Genomic DNA, 13165 nt, shown 5'->3' on the forward strand with positions numbered 1-13165 from the left:
TGCTCAATCAACGTTGTCTCCTACCTCCAGGCAGGCTCCTGTCAGGCTACAGCTGCTCCCATCCCACACCTGCAGTAGAGGGAGCCCAGTTTGGGGAGGAGAAGGAAGGGAGGTGGAGACAATTGAGCAAGTGTTTGGAGCAGGGCTTTGGGGGAAATAGATGGAGCAGGAGCAGGGTCTGGGAGGAAGGGACAAGTATGGAGCTATGAGTAAGGGGCAGAGTAGGGAGTCATGGGGGAAAGGAAAGGGTAAGAGCAGGAGTTTGGGGGAAGAGGCAGGGAAGCGGGTAGGGTCTCAGGGATCTGATTACCAGGGCCGGCCCACACCATTTTGGCACCTGAGGCGGAGAGCTCATATCACGCCCCCATGTCCGCTTGCTTGGGCCAAAACTTTGAAAGGTCTCAATTCTGTCTTCTTCCTGTTCTACACCTCTCATGATACTGCTCTGCTACCTACCCCAATAAAGGAGAACTAACAACTTAAAATGCCCTGTTCAAAAATGTTAAGTAACACTTAACTTTCAAATGCCTGAACAGCAAATGTAACTTTTCTTGTCTGTATAGTAAACACTGGCATTTTTATTTGTTTGAATAATCAAAGTGGTGCTTTCCTTGCCTTCTTGGTTGCAAAGATTTGAACTGCTTCCTGAAGGTCCATAATCTGGCCCAGCTCATGATCTATTGAGATAGTTGCAAGGCCGACCAGCCCCTCCTGTGTCATTGTAGAGCGTAGATGTGTTTTTATTAACTTCAGCTTGGAGAAGCTGCGTTCTTCACTGGCAACTGTTACAGGAAGTTGTAGAAGTATGCGCAGAGCATCAAAAGCATTTGGAAAGAGGGTGGTCATCTTATTTTTGCACATATATTCCAGCATAGCCTTTGGAGTTGATCCTGCTGAAATGTATCTTGAAAGGGCTTTCAATTCATCACCTAAATCACTCACATCAATATCGCACATGCCATCATGTATCAACACTGTCTCTAGTGCCCTGCATTGCTCGTGTAGGTCGTCTTCAGGTATAGTGAGGAGTTTTGGAATACAGGCAGTCCCTGGGTTACGTACAAGATAGGGACTGTAGGTTTGTTCTTAAGTTGAATTTGTATGTAAGTCGGAACTGGTACATATTGTAGGGGAAACTCTAGCCAAACATTTCTCCAGAGCTTAGTTTTATTCTCCCACACCTCACTTCTCTCAGTCCTTTATTCTCAAGCTGAGGTGTCTGCTGAGAAAAGCCGCTCTGCATCTCCCTGGTCTGCTGGGCGGGGGGCGCTAGCTTCGCGTCTCCCTGGTCTGCTGGGGGGAAGCAGCTAGTGCGGGGTTGCCTCACCCCATTTGTAAGTAGGGATCCAATGTAAGTCGGATCCATGTAACTCGGGGACTGCCTGTATCATACAACATCCCAAATATACTGCTGTGTTCCTTGAGCTGCATGAAACGTTCTTCAACTGACTGTATTGCACAATCTAGCACCTGGTTAAAGAATTCAACTTTGAATTGTTGTTTTGGGTCTCTTATGGGATTATCCTGTGCCTCGTAATCAAAACATCTTCTTCTTCAGGGACTCTTGTATTCTTAAATGGGTGGGAAAATAGCTTCAGTGTGAAGTTCTTCTGCCAACTTCTGTGCACTCTTCAGAACGTTTTGAAATCCCTCATCTGACCAGTAAGACAGTGGGTATGACTTTGCTTTTCCAGTTGTTCCATTGCTCTGGATATATCAAGGTCAACATCTTGGAGTCTCTTGCTTACAACATTTATTTCAAATAGCATGTCATGCCACAACAGAAATTTGAAGTTATGTATGTTTTCTGGTGATTCCATTTCCCTCTGCCACTGTTCTCCCACAAACAGTTCCTGTCATAGCATTATCCTCCATAGTCACAACTATGGCATCATCTTTCTTCCCAATTTGGTGTTTGATAGGCTTTATCGCTTCCACTTGACTTTCCCATCGTGTGGCACTCAGTGGTTTCAGTGTCAGAGAGGATGTTCCTAGATATTGCTTCAAAATTTGCCATCAATAAGTTGATGCAGAGAAAAATACATAGATGCTCTGAATTACATTAAAAAATTCAGCAGCCTCACTAGAAGCTGATGCTGCATCGCTGACCACCAAGTTCAATGAATGAGAACTGCATGGGACAAAAAAAGCTCGAGGGTTTAACTCTTGGATCTGTGTCTGCACTCCTCTGTTCTTTCCTCTCATGTTGGCACCACTATCATAGCCCTGACCTCAATTCCCGTATCTTCCAGCTTTTTAAGAAGCACATTTGTCATACCAGCTCCTGTAGTATCATCAATGTCAATTAATTCTAGAAAATGCTCTCTGACAGTCATCATTGCAGGGATATTTTCACTAGATTCTGTTGTTGTTACAAAATGCACCATTAAAGTAATTTGTTCTGTATGACTGATGTCACATGTGATGTCCAGAATAACAGAGTAATATCTTGCTCACTTCAGATCTGCCACAATCTTCTGTACGACTTTTGTTCAGACGGCCGCTTTCCTGTGTCTAGTGCGGAGATCGTGGACATTGGAGGCCTCCCCCCAAACCTCAATGAAGTCCATGATCTCCGCACTAGACCAGGAAAGCACCCGCCTTTTGCGGTCCCCGGCAGGCTCCTGGGAGCTGCCAGCCTGCTCCTGAGGTGCGGTGGAGGGCTGGGTGCCAGTGGGTTGCTGGCTCATGCTGGGCCAGGTGTACGGACTGCTGGCTCTGTGCTGGCAGGCTTGGAGCTGGCTCAGGCACTGTGGCCAGAATCTACCCCTTTAAGGGCTCTGGGGCTGGGGAGGAGCAGAAGAGTTTTCCTGGTTTGGCCCAGAGTGGCCACCAGGGTACCCTGGGAAGGGCTGGAGGCCCCCTATTTCGAAATAAGCATCTACACAGCACTTATTTCGAGTTAGTTATTTCGAATTTGGCATTATTCCTTGTGGAATGAGGTTTACCAAATTCAAAATAAGCGCTCCGCTATTTCGAATTAATTTTTAAATAGCGGTTTGGCTGTGTAGACGCTAGGAAAGTTATTTGTAAATATCGGCGGTTATTTCAAAATAACTTTGCTGTGTAGACATACCCTAAGGGTACGTCTAGACTACATGCCTCTGGCGACAGAGGCATGTAGATTAGGCTACCCGGCATAGGAAAATGAAGCGGCGATTTAAATAATTGCTGCTTCATTTAAATTTAAATGGCTGCCGTGCTGAGCCGATCAGCTGTTTGTCGGCTCAGCGCGGTAGTCTGGATGTTCCGCGGTCGACATCAAAGGCATTGTTGACCTCCCAGGTAAACCTCATCCCAGGAGGTATACCTGGAAGGTCGACAAATGTCTTTGATGTCGACTGCGGAGCATCCAGACTACCGTGCTGAGCTGACAAACAGCTGATCGGCTCAGCATGGCAGCCATTTAAATTTAAATGAAGCGGCGATTATTTAAATCGCCGCTTCATTTTCCTATTCTGGGTAGCCTAATCTACATGCCTCTGTCACCAGAGGCATGTAGTCTAGATGTACCCTAAGAGAATAAAGATGTTAAAACCGAGTTCAATTTCTGTGCCACAATTTTATATCAGCAGCTGGAGTTTTGACTCTGCTGTTAATAAAGCATATATAGTATGCACAGTCCAAATTTACACCCCTTTCTGCTAATAACAGAAGATACTAATATAAATTTCTAGTAAGATAACACTAACATAAATTTCTTAAATTAAAATACTGTTTCTCCCCAAATTGCATGTTCCTAGGCTTTTCCTGTAGACCTGCTTTATCACAGAGTTTTATACCCTCTTCAGTGAAGAGAAACTTCAATTCCATTTATCTTGCTTGTGATTTCATTCTTCTTAGCCTATGTACAATACGCCAATTTGGTCTGCTGTTTGCATCATTTGCTTCCCTGGCTTCAGCCAGGTACTGACTGGAAATGTGACCTGACTGCTGATCCATGGCCCCCAGGATTTAATTGAATCCACCTATTGAACTGTGTAGTGATTCAGCATCATTTCATATTGATACTCTTTCAACACACACACACACACACACACACACACACACACACGAAAAATGACAATAAAGTTAGATTTACTTTTTTGCAGGTTCATTTCTTTGCATAAACCAGGGAAAATATAAATGCATTTTGCAGCCAGCATAGGAAAATAATCCTTGTTATTTACCAGAACACAGCTAATGATTTGTACCAGTCTGTTGCTTTGGGCATGCATTATTTCCTGTACCAGAGATAAAAATGATGTGTCACATCCCAAAAAGCCAAAGGTAGAAATACATGTCAGTTGTTGTTAAATAAATAAATAATAACTATAAAGAATGTGGATGTATTTTGTTTACGTTTTTTAAATCCATTAATTTCTTTCATTTTCTGGGATTTATAGCTGGGAAGAAAACAGGACTAGATGGGTCTGAGTGAGATTCACATGGTCACCTCGCACAAGGCCTATAAGACATTTAGTATTAAGTTATAGCAATATGAGGTTTTATTAACTTTGCCTCATTCCCCTCCATGACACAATATGCCCTTTGATGGGGACATGGAGGATAATTCCTGGGTCGGTGTTCTTTGATTATCTAGGGACGGAGAGGATAGCCAAGCGTAGAGGCACCTGACCTTGTATTCCTGCAAATCCGTGGGAGTTGGTGCCTTTTTTCCCTTCTTTCTGCTTAGTGTGGCAGTACTGGTGATATCAACAGTGGAAGATCTTAAGAAAATAGTATTTTGTATACAAGGTACTTGTTACTAATAGAGACAGGTTACTTAAGCAGATGAACCACTGGTGTTATACAACAGAGCAATTTCTATATTCTTGTATCTTCAGAAGGACCTGTGAAATTAGGCAAAATTTGAAAAGACTTAGAATGCTAGTTTACATCTTAAACATCTTTTCCTCATCCTGTTTGTTTATAGTCGTAGCCTAGAAAAAAGGGATGTTTACTTTGTTTTGTTTCTTAGAAAAGAGAAGTTAATTTACTTTTATTAGGCCTTTAAAATAGTTATGCATTCTTTTGAAAAACAAAATTTAAAATTAAAGGGTAAACTATAGAAATCATTTTTAAAGTTATAAATAACTTCCAGAAAAGTCTTTAAAAATGAGCAACATAGACATAATGAAATGTAGTGGTGTAGGTGGTGGAACAGGAGGGGTTTTTTTTTATCACCCATTTACTTTTAATAACAGGTCAACAAAATGTGAATACCAGATTGTTCTGTGAGGCTATGTCTAGACTTTAGGCTCCTTACGGAAGAAGGTTTTCCAGAAGAGATCTTCCAAAAAAACTTCTGAAAGAGAGCATCCACACTGCCAAAGCACATCGAAAAAGTGATCTGCTTTTTCGGAAGAGAGCGTCCAGACAGAATGGACGCTATCTTGCATGGAAGCTGTGATTAGTATAGGTGGAATGGCCACCAGGGCACCTGTGCTTTTTCCTCTTTCCTCTTCTTTGGAAAGAACTCCCTCTTCCCCGTCCACACATGCCTTTTTCCAAAAGAGCTCTTTAGGAAAAAGGCTTCTTCCTCATAGAAAGAGGTTTACCAATGTCAGAAAAACCCCTCTGTTCTTTCGATTTTCTTTCAACAGAACGCTATTGCAGTGTGGATATAATTGAAGTTTTTTTGAAAAAATGGCTGTTTTTCTGAAAAAACTCTGTAGTGTACACATACCCTTACTGAAGCAAGTGCTTCAGATCTTCTCATTAATTTAAGCCATGTATGATACATTAAAAAGGCGAGTAACTAATGTCAATCTTGTGGAAAAGACTAGCATTTTCAGCATGTCCTAATAGTAAACAAATATTTAACATGGATATCTTGATGGAAACTTTAGCAATGTAGTTTTATTTTGAGTCATATTTGGAGAAATCTTTCTGTACGCATTATATGTTGAATTGAAAGATTTGTGGGGGCTGATCTTCCATTAACTAGATTTTTTTCCCCCTAGCGTTTAGCCTCAGTAGGACTGGATGCCAAAAATACAGTATGTGTTTGGGATTGGAAGAAAGGAAAACTACTAGCAACAGCTACTGGCCATTCAGATAGGGTAAGCATATTAAGCGATTATCTGAATTTTATCTGGGGCACTTCTGTAACATTTTTGTTTCCATTTTATATTGTTTTTTCATTAGGTTAGTCCACAGCAAAGTTAATCAAGTGGACCTGAGTGGAGAATATTGTGCAAAATTAGGGACTCTGAAAGCATTATCGCCACCACTTAGTCCCCCCTCTATGCACACAAATAAATGCATATATGTGTGTTGATTAAGATAAATTCATCTTTTCACTGTACATATATTTTTACTATGCATGGTAAATCTGTGAATATTTCACGATAGAATATACAGAAGTAGTGGCAGCAGAGCAAAACAATACATTACAAGATGGGCGTAGGTGTCTGTACTATGTGAGTTGGGTGAATTCAGTGCTTCACTCTGGTGTACCATATTTTTAACATCAAGATTAATTTTTTATTCATTTTTCAAAATTATTCGTTTATGGTACAATGCATCTCCTACTGATACAAAAAACAGGACTATGCAGCACTTTAAAGACTAACAAGATGGTTTATTAGGTGATGAGCTTTCGTGGGCCAGACCTACTTCCTCAGATCAAATAGTGGAAGAAAATTGTCACAACCATATTGTTATATATGGTTGTGACAATTTTCTTCCACTATTTGATCTGAGGAAGTGGGTCTGGCCCACGAAAGCTCATCACCTAATAAACCATCTTGTTAGTCTTTAAAGTGCTACATAGTCCTGTTTTTTGTTTCAGCTACACCAGACTAACATGGCTACATTTCTATCTCCTACTGATGTCTGTGTAAGTTTTGCTATTGACTTCAAAGGGTGCTGTTTCAGGCTCTGTTTCTTTTAGCCATGAATAAAGCGCTAAAAGGTTTAGCCCTTCGGGTCCTCTAATTTGGTCCTAGATTCTGGTTGTTGAATATTTTGTTCCAGTGTGGGGGTCATAAGACATTGCTGCAGTCTTTCATTTACATATTTTAAAAAGCATAATATTTAGAAAATACTTCAAAATCACAACTTTTTATAAAGATTTACAGTTTATACTTTAGGTGTTGTTTAATATACTACATGACTGGGTGCATATTTAAGATAATTATTTATTAGCAGGCTGGTGTAGCTAATGTGTTTTGAATCAAAACACAGAAATTAGACAAGGGGTGTGTGTGAAATGTTGATTGTTAATTTGGTTCCGGTACCTCTGAGGTTTGAATATCACTGGTCTACATTTTTTAAAATAAACTAATGGTTTGGGTGCCTCATTTTTTGGGTACTCAAATTGAGATACCATAAAAGGGCCTGAATTTCGGAGGTTGGCTGCTCAGTGTTTTCTGAAAATCAGGCCCCTGTAATGTGTCTGAAGATGCACATCCAAAAACTGAGGCATTCTTGAAAGTACAAACTATTATTTTCTATCATGCAGTATTTTCTCAGGGATCTGATTGTGCAGTGATTACTTAGACTATGTTCTCATTGACCTCAACAACAGTTTGTTCTGAGTTAAAACATGTGGGATCTAGTCCTTAATTCTGAAATATATTTTTGTTGTATTATAGATAAAAATGTATATTGCTGTGTTAAAAAGGTGGCATATTGGGTTAATATCGCCTAATATGCCTTTTTCAATAGGTAATGAGTAAAGATGAGTAATAGCCTCTCATCTTAACTTTTTGGGGATATTAGCTCACATCACACAACTTGTACTTTATTTTCCTCAGTTCAAGAGTGTCTTGGGACTAGAATATCTTGGTTGTTGTAAGTTATGAATACAGTCTGCTGGTAAAACTGTGTGCAGAAGCCTGCAAGCACATGTCTGCATGAACCCTCTGCCTCGCTATACTTATACTTGTCATTCACATAAAACAGCATTATATTAACCTAAAGACTGTGCTGTTAATTTAATCAAATACTGAATGATGGAACTGTATTTAAAAGTGTGCAAATGCAAATTAAATGTGTCAGCTTCAAGTGGTTTATAATTCAAAGGAGCAGCTTCATATATTTTTAACAGATTTTTGATATTTCCTGGGATCCATATCAACCAAACAGAATGGTTAGCTGTGGAGTAAAACATATAAAGGTAAATTGGTTTTGTTGCTTTTATATTTTATTTGTTAACGTTTTTTTTAAATAATCTGACACCTTGAATTACTTGCAATCTTTCTTTCAGTAAGTGGTTTTCCTGCCACCTCAAAAGCCTGTGAACTCTATCTAGATTTCTAGGTTTGCAACCAATTAAAAAATGTGAAGTGATTGCAGTTCAGAACAACTTAACAAGTAAAGTATAAAGAATATTTAATGTCTTAATATTTACCAATACAGGTTGAATGTATCCTCAGGCTCAGACTAGAACTGAACCAGAGAATTTGCCGAACCACAGAAAGTCAATATTGCCTAGCAGCATTACTAACACTTCCATTGTTTACTGGGGTCTTAGAAAACATTTAGGGATAAATTAGAGCTAAATAATGACACAGAATGCTGAGAGCCAAGACAGATGGCTATAAACAATTTTTATGGGATTGCAGGAAACTTGGCCACACCCATGATAAGTGGACATCCAGTTAATTAAAATCATGCCGGACCATGGATGTTGCTGGACCAGAGAGTGCCTGACCAAAGAGGTTCAGCTGTACTCACTTCCAGTTCTGGCTTCTGTCCTTTCTGTTCAATCAAACTGCTCACTAAGGGTATGTCTACACTAGCCCCCTAGTCTGAACTAGGGAGGCTAATGTAGGCATTCGAACTTGCAAATGAAGTTTGCATGTTCCCAGGCGCCGCCATTTTTAAATGCCCCGTAGTTCGAACTACCTGCCCATGGCTACACGCGGCACGGACTAGGTAGTTCGAATTAAAGCTCCTAATTCGAACTACCGTTAAACCTACTTGCAGGAGGAATAACGGTAGTTTGAATTAGGAGCTTTAATTCGAACTACCTAGTCCATGCCGTGTGTAGCTGCGAGCAGGTAGTTCGAACTACGGGGCATTTAAAAATAGCGGTGCCCGGGAACATGCAAATGAAGCCCGGGATATTTAAATCCCGGGCTTCATTTTCAAGTTCGAATGCCTACATTAGCCACCCTAGTTTGAACTAGGGTGGCAGTGTAGACATACCCAAAGATCTTTAGTTATCTCTCCCTGGTTAAGTCTCATTGAAAAGCTATGGAAGGATTGATGGAGCCTTGCTTCACTCATTGAAGCTAAGAAAATTGCACTGAAAATTGCAAAACCATGAATACTTTATGATTACCCATTCTGAAGCACCTGACATTGGCCACAGTCAAAAGGCAGGGTTCTAGGTTTAGACAGACAATTAGTCTGACCCAGTATGACTAGTCATATGAATGAAACAGGGACCTTAACTGTTCAGGCACAGTCTGCACAGAGATTACAGAGAAGGCATGAGGGAAGTCATTCCGTGCTACTGGGCATCCTCTGCAGGTTGGGGAGCCATATTTCTTTAAAGCTCCTTGGTTTTCCACTTCATTTTGGGGCCCAGCCTCCTACCTTTTCTGTACCTTTGACCTCATGAAAATGAGGAAAGAAACTGAGTTCTCCTCAGTATTTGTTTTGTCCATACACTTTTGCACAAGAGGCAAGCTCATAGAACTAAATACATATTTATAAATTTCTTTACTGCTACCTTATTTTATTGTCTAGTATTTTCCTATAATTAGGGGTGGGAAAACTTTGAACAGAAGTTTCAGGAAACGTGCTAATCTCTCAGTGTATGTCTAGTCTACATGCCTCTGTCGGCAGAGGCATGTAGTCTAAACATGTACATTAGGCTACCCAATATAGTCAATGAAGCGGGGATTTAAATAATCCCCGCTTCATTAAAATAAACATGGCCACTGGGCTGTGCCGATAATCAGCTGATCTGGTACAGAGTGGCAGTCTAGACGCGGATCTGTCGTCTGAGGAAGCCTTTGCTGACTGATCCTGTAAACCTCTTTTCACAAGGCATCAGGGATCGTTCGGCAAAGGCTTCCTCAGATGACAGATCCGCGTCTAGACTGCCACTCTGTGCCAGATCAGCTGATCGTCGGCACAGCGCAGCGGCCATGTTTTATTTTAATGAAGCGGGATTATTTAAATCCCCGCTTCATTGACTATGTCGGGTAGCCTAATCTACATGACTCTGTTGGCAGAGGCATGTAGTCTAGACATACCTTCATTGCTGAAAAGTTTGAACCCCTAAATTGGCACTCCTTTCAAAGCCATGGGGTTGTTTTGGCATTAGTTATGCCATTTTCTGTGTTCTGCAAGCAGTTTCTCAAAATCTGGATGCTGGATTCTCATTAAAAGATGTACAAACGGTAGTTCATACTGTTTCTGCATCTTAAGGTTAGAAGTGTGGGATCACTGCTTGAGGTAGATTCAATAAATAGTTTTTCCAGCAATATACTATTGGGTAATTCCTCTGCACTATAGAATCAAGATTAGTATTGTACTCTGAGCTTTTCTCTATTCAAGCAACCCAAAATATTTCTAAAGTGTACTGCAACTGAGCTCTTTGATGAGTGGCTAGGCTGAGTCTCAAAGCCAGAACTGCAAAAATCCATGTTTCTCAAAGCCTATGTGCAATTTCAGATAAGTCTCATTGACTAAGAGTACGAGTGATAGACAGGTAACATGCCTCCTTTGTGTTAAAGTTTAATACAAATTTCAGCCTGCTGCTTCATTCCAGTATGCATTTTGTTGTTGTGTCTGGATCAATACGGGATGGAGGCTGCATGGGATATGTCATCGCCTACTGAATTTTTTAGCTAAACTGTTGTTAGTGGGGCTACAGTTATGAATTCTAGTGAGTCCTAAAATAGGTATCATTTGCTGCTTTCCCTTTCTCCCTCTACAGCCAACCAAAAAGTGGGAGCGGGGGGGGGGGGGGGGGGGGGGAGACGGCGGGGAGGGATATAGCGTTCCCTGACTTTGAATGCTGTGTAAAACATATTCTTCTTCCACACCTGTTATTAGGCCTATGATAAAAAGATATGGAAATTAGAGATGGGCCCCAAACTAAAATCCTTAATTCAAACACTTTCAACACTAAGAAAGTTCACACCATGATTTTAATTTTGTTATAAATGTCCAAAACACGTTGTTAATTTGTCTCAGATTACAATCTAATGGCTATAAAAGGCTCATCATTTTCTCTCTTATGACTTCTTATCTGCACACATTACTGTTGGGCCATATTCTGAGGCTTCGTCTACACTTCAGGCTTCTTGCGCAAGAACTTTTTGCGCAATAGTTCTTGCGGAAAAAGTTCTTGCGCAAGAGTGCATCCACACTGCTATGTGCAAGAGCGTCCATGGCAGTGTGGATGCTCTCTTGTGCAAGAAAGCTCGGATGGCCATTTTAGCCTGTTGCCCGTCCACACATGCCTTTTTGCACAAGAGCTCTTGTGCAAAAAGGCTTATTCCTTGTGGGGAGAGGAATAACTCTTGTGCAAAAAGCCTTGTGTTCTTACACTTTACTGTGGTTTTTCTTGTGCAAGAACGAGCTTGTAGTGTGGACGCTCTGCAAGTTTTTGCACAAAAATGGCTGTTTTTGAGCAAAAACTCTGCAGTGTAGACATAGCCTGAGAGTCTTACTTGATCCTCTTTCAGGCAAACTTGATGGGGTTTTTACATGAATAAGTACTAAGAGAACTCCCCAGGACTTGGTGTTTGGTTTTATTTACTTTTTTATTTCTACAGTCGATAATTATGTATGGAGCTCTGCAAATAAATAAAACGAGTCTCTTGTTTAAGAAGATTCCATTCTATTACATAGTATGCATGAAAAGATGACAATCGAAGTGAGGATGAGGTTATTAGAAGAATGAGGGTAATAATAATAAAACACCATGACTTATTTTTTAGTTTCAACATTTTTTTCAAAAATGTAAACTACCAAATTGTGTATATGATCACCAGATCTACTATGGTAATTTTCCATTCTTTATAAGTTATTAGAAGCATGATAAAGCAGTCAGTTAAAAGATTGGAGCCATATAAATGTCTTGCTCAGTTATTGAATACAGAGATAAGCGTAAAAATTGCAAACTGATGTCGCAACCAAAATTGCTGCAGAGACTTCTCTTCATGTATCATTTACATTTCATAGTTTTGGACGTTGTGTGGCAATGCGCTGACAGCAAAAAGAGGAATATTTGGGAAAACAGGAGATCTCCAAACTATCCTTTGCTTAGCATGTGCAAAAGAAGATGTCACGTACTCTGGTGCTTTAAATGGAGACATCTATGTTTGGAAAGGGCTAAACTTAGTCCGCACAATACAAGGAGCTCATAGTGTAAGTTGTGTTTTTAAAGTTAACTAATTTAAAATTAATTTTGTTCACTGAATTGAAGAACTGTAATGGATCTGTGATATTTCAAAAGAATTTGTGCCCAATAATAACAGAACGTACAGTGTAAACTAAGACTTTATTAATTGTTCACTTTATACTCTGATTATGTAGGTATTAAAATATTAGCTACAGTATCTTGTTCTGCTGAATGAAATGCTGCTAATGTTATTTGTCTGTTTATAGTTTTGACACTGACTTCACTAAACATACTTAAACGTAAGGTATCATCTTGACAGATTTTAAAGTGGCTTCAGTTCTGAATAGACTAATTGTCTAAATATAGATTCTAATCTGCTAGACATTTTAAAAATAGGATTTCCCCCTAGAATTCCCAATATATCGTACCAAGATTTTTCATAAAAATGAGATTTTTAGTATGACAAGCATTTTATGTATGTTGTCAGTTACAAAGGCGATAGAAACATGAACAGATCTGCTTTATAGAGTAGTTCCTGTTCGGGTTGCTCATATAATATGGAAATGATTTTTAAAAACTCCTATTAAATACTAAAAATATAATCTGAAGCAAACAAAAATCTTATTCCATTCTGTGTAGATGAACACTGGAGTTACGAAAATGGGAGAGACATATTTTGCTATTGTAAATGTTTATTTCATATTCCTAATCATTCAACTTTAGTGCCTTAATTAGATTGCATATGTTTATGTTACCTTTTGTTCTCAAGATAAAGGCAGACCACCCTTCTAACTTTTTGGCCTCAATACATTTGAAATTGCTAGAAACAACTGTACTGAATACTGTAGGAGCTAGCAGTGTTCTACTGTG

The 13165-nt window shown here is 39.8% G+C and overlaps 1 protein-coding gene across 3 annotated transcripts in view; it reads left to right on the plus strand.

Annotated features, from left to right (window-relative positions):
- EML6 (EMAP like 6) overlaps positions 1-13165 on the plus strand; it is a 210393-nt gene that overhangs the window by 52351 nt on the left and 144877 nt on the right. For all 3 annotated transcript variants that reach the window (XM_075925488.2, XM_006122118.5, XM_075925489.2), the window contains 3 exons: positions 5946-6044; positions 8036-8104; positions 12136-12321. In XM_075925488.2, the coding sequence (XP_075781603.2) occupies positions 5946-6044; positions 8036-8104; positions 12136-12321 (354 nt within the window). The remainder of the gene's footprint in view (positions 1-5945; positions 6045-8035; positions 8105-12135; positions 12322-13165) is intronic.

The sequence above is a fragment of the Pelodiscus sinensis genome, chromosome 3 (assembly GCF_052426305.1).
Source record: "Pelodiscus sinensis isolate ZL-2025 chromosome 3, ASM5242630v1, whole genome shotgun sequence".
Taxonomy (NCBI): domain Eukaryota; kingdom Metazoa; phylum Chordata; order Testudines; family Trionychidae; genus Pelodiscus; species Pelodiscus sinensis.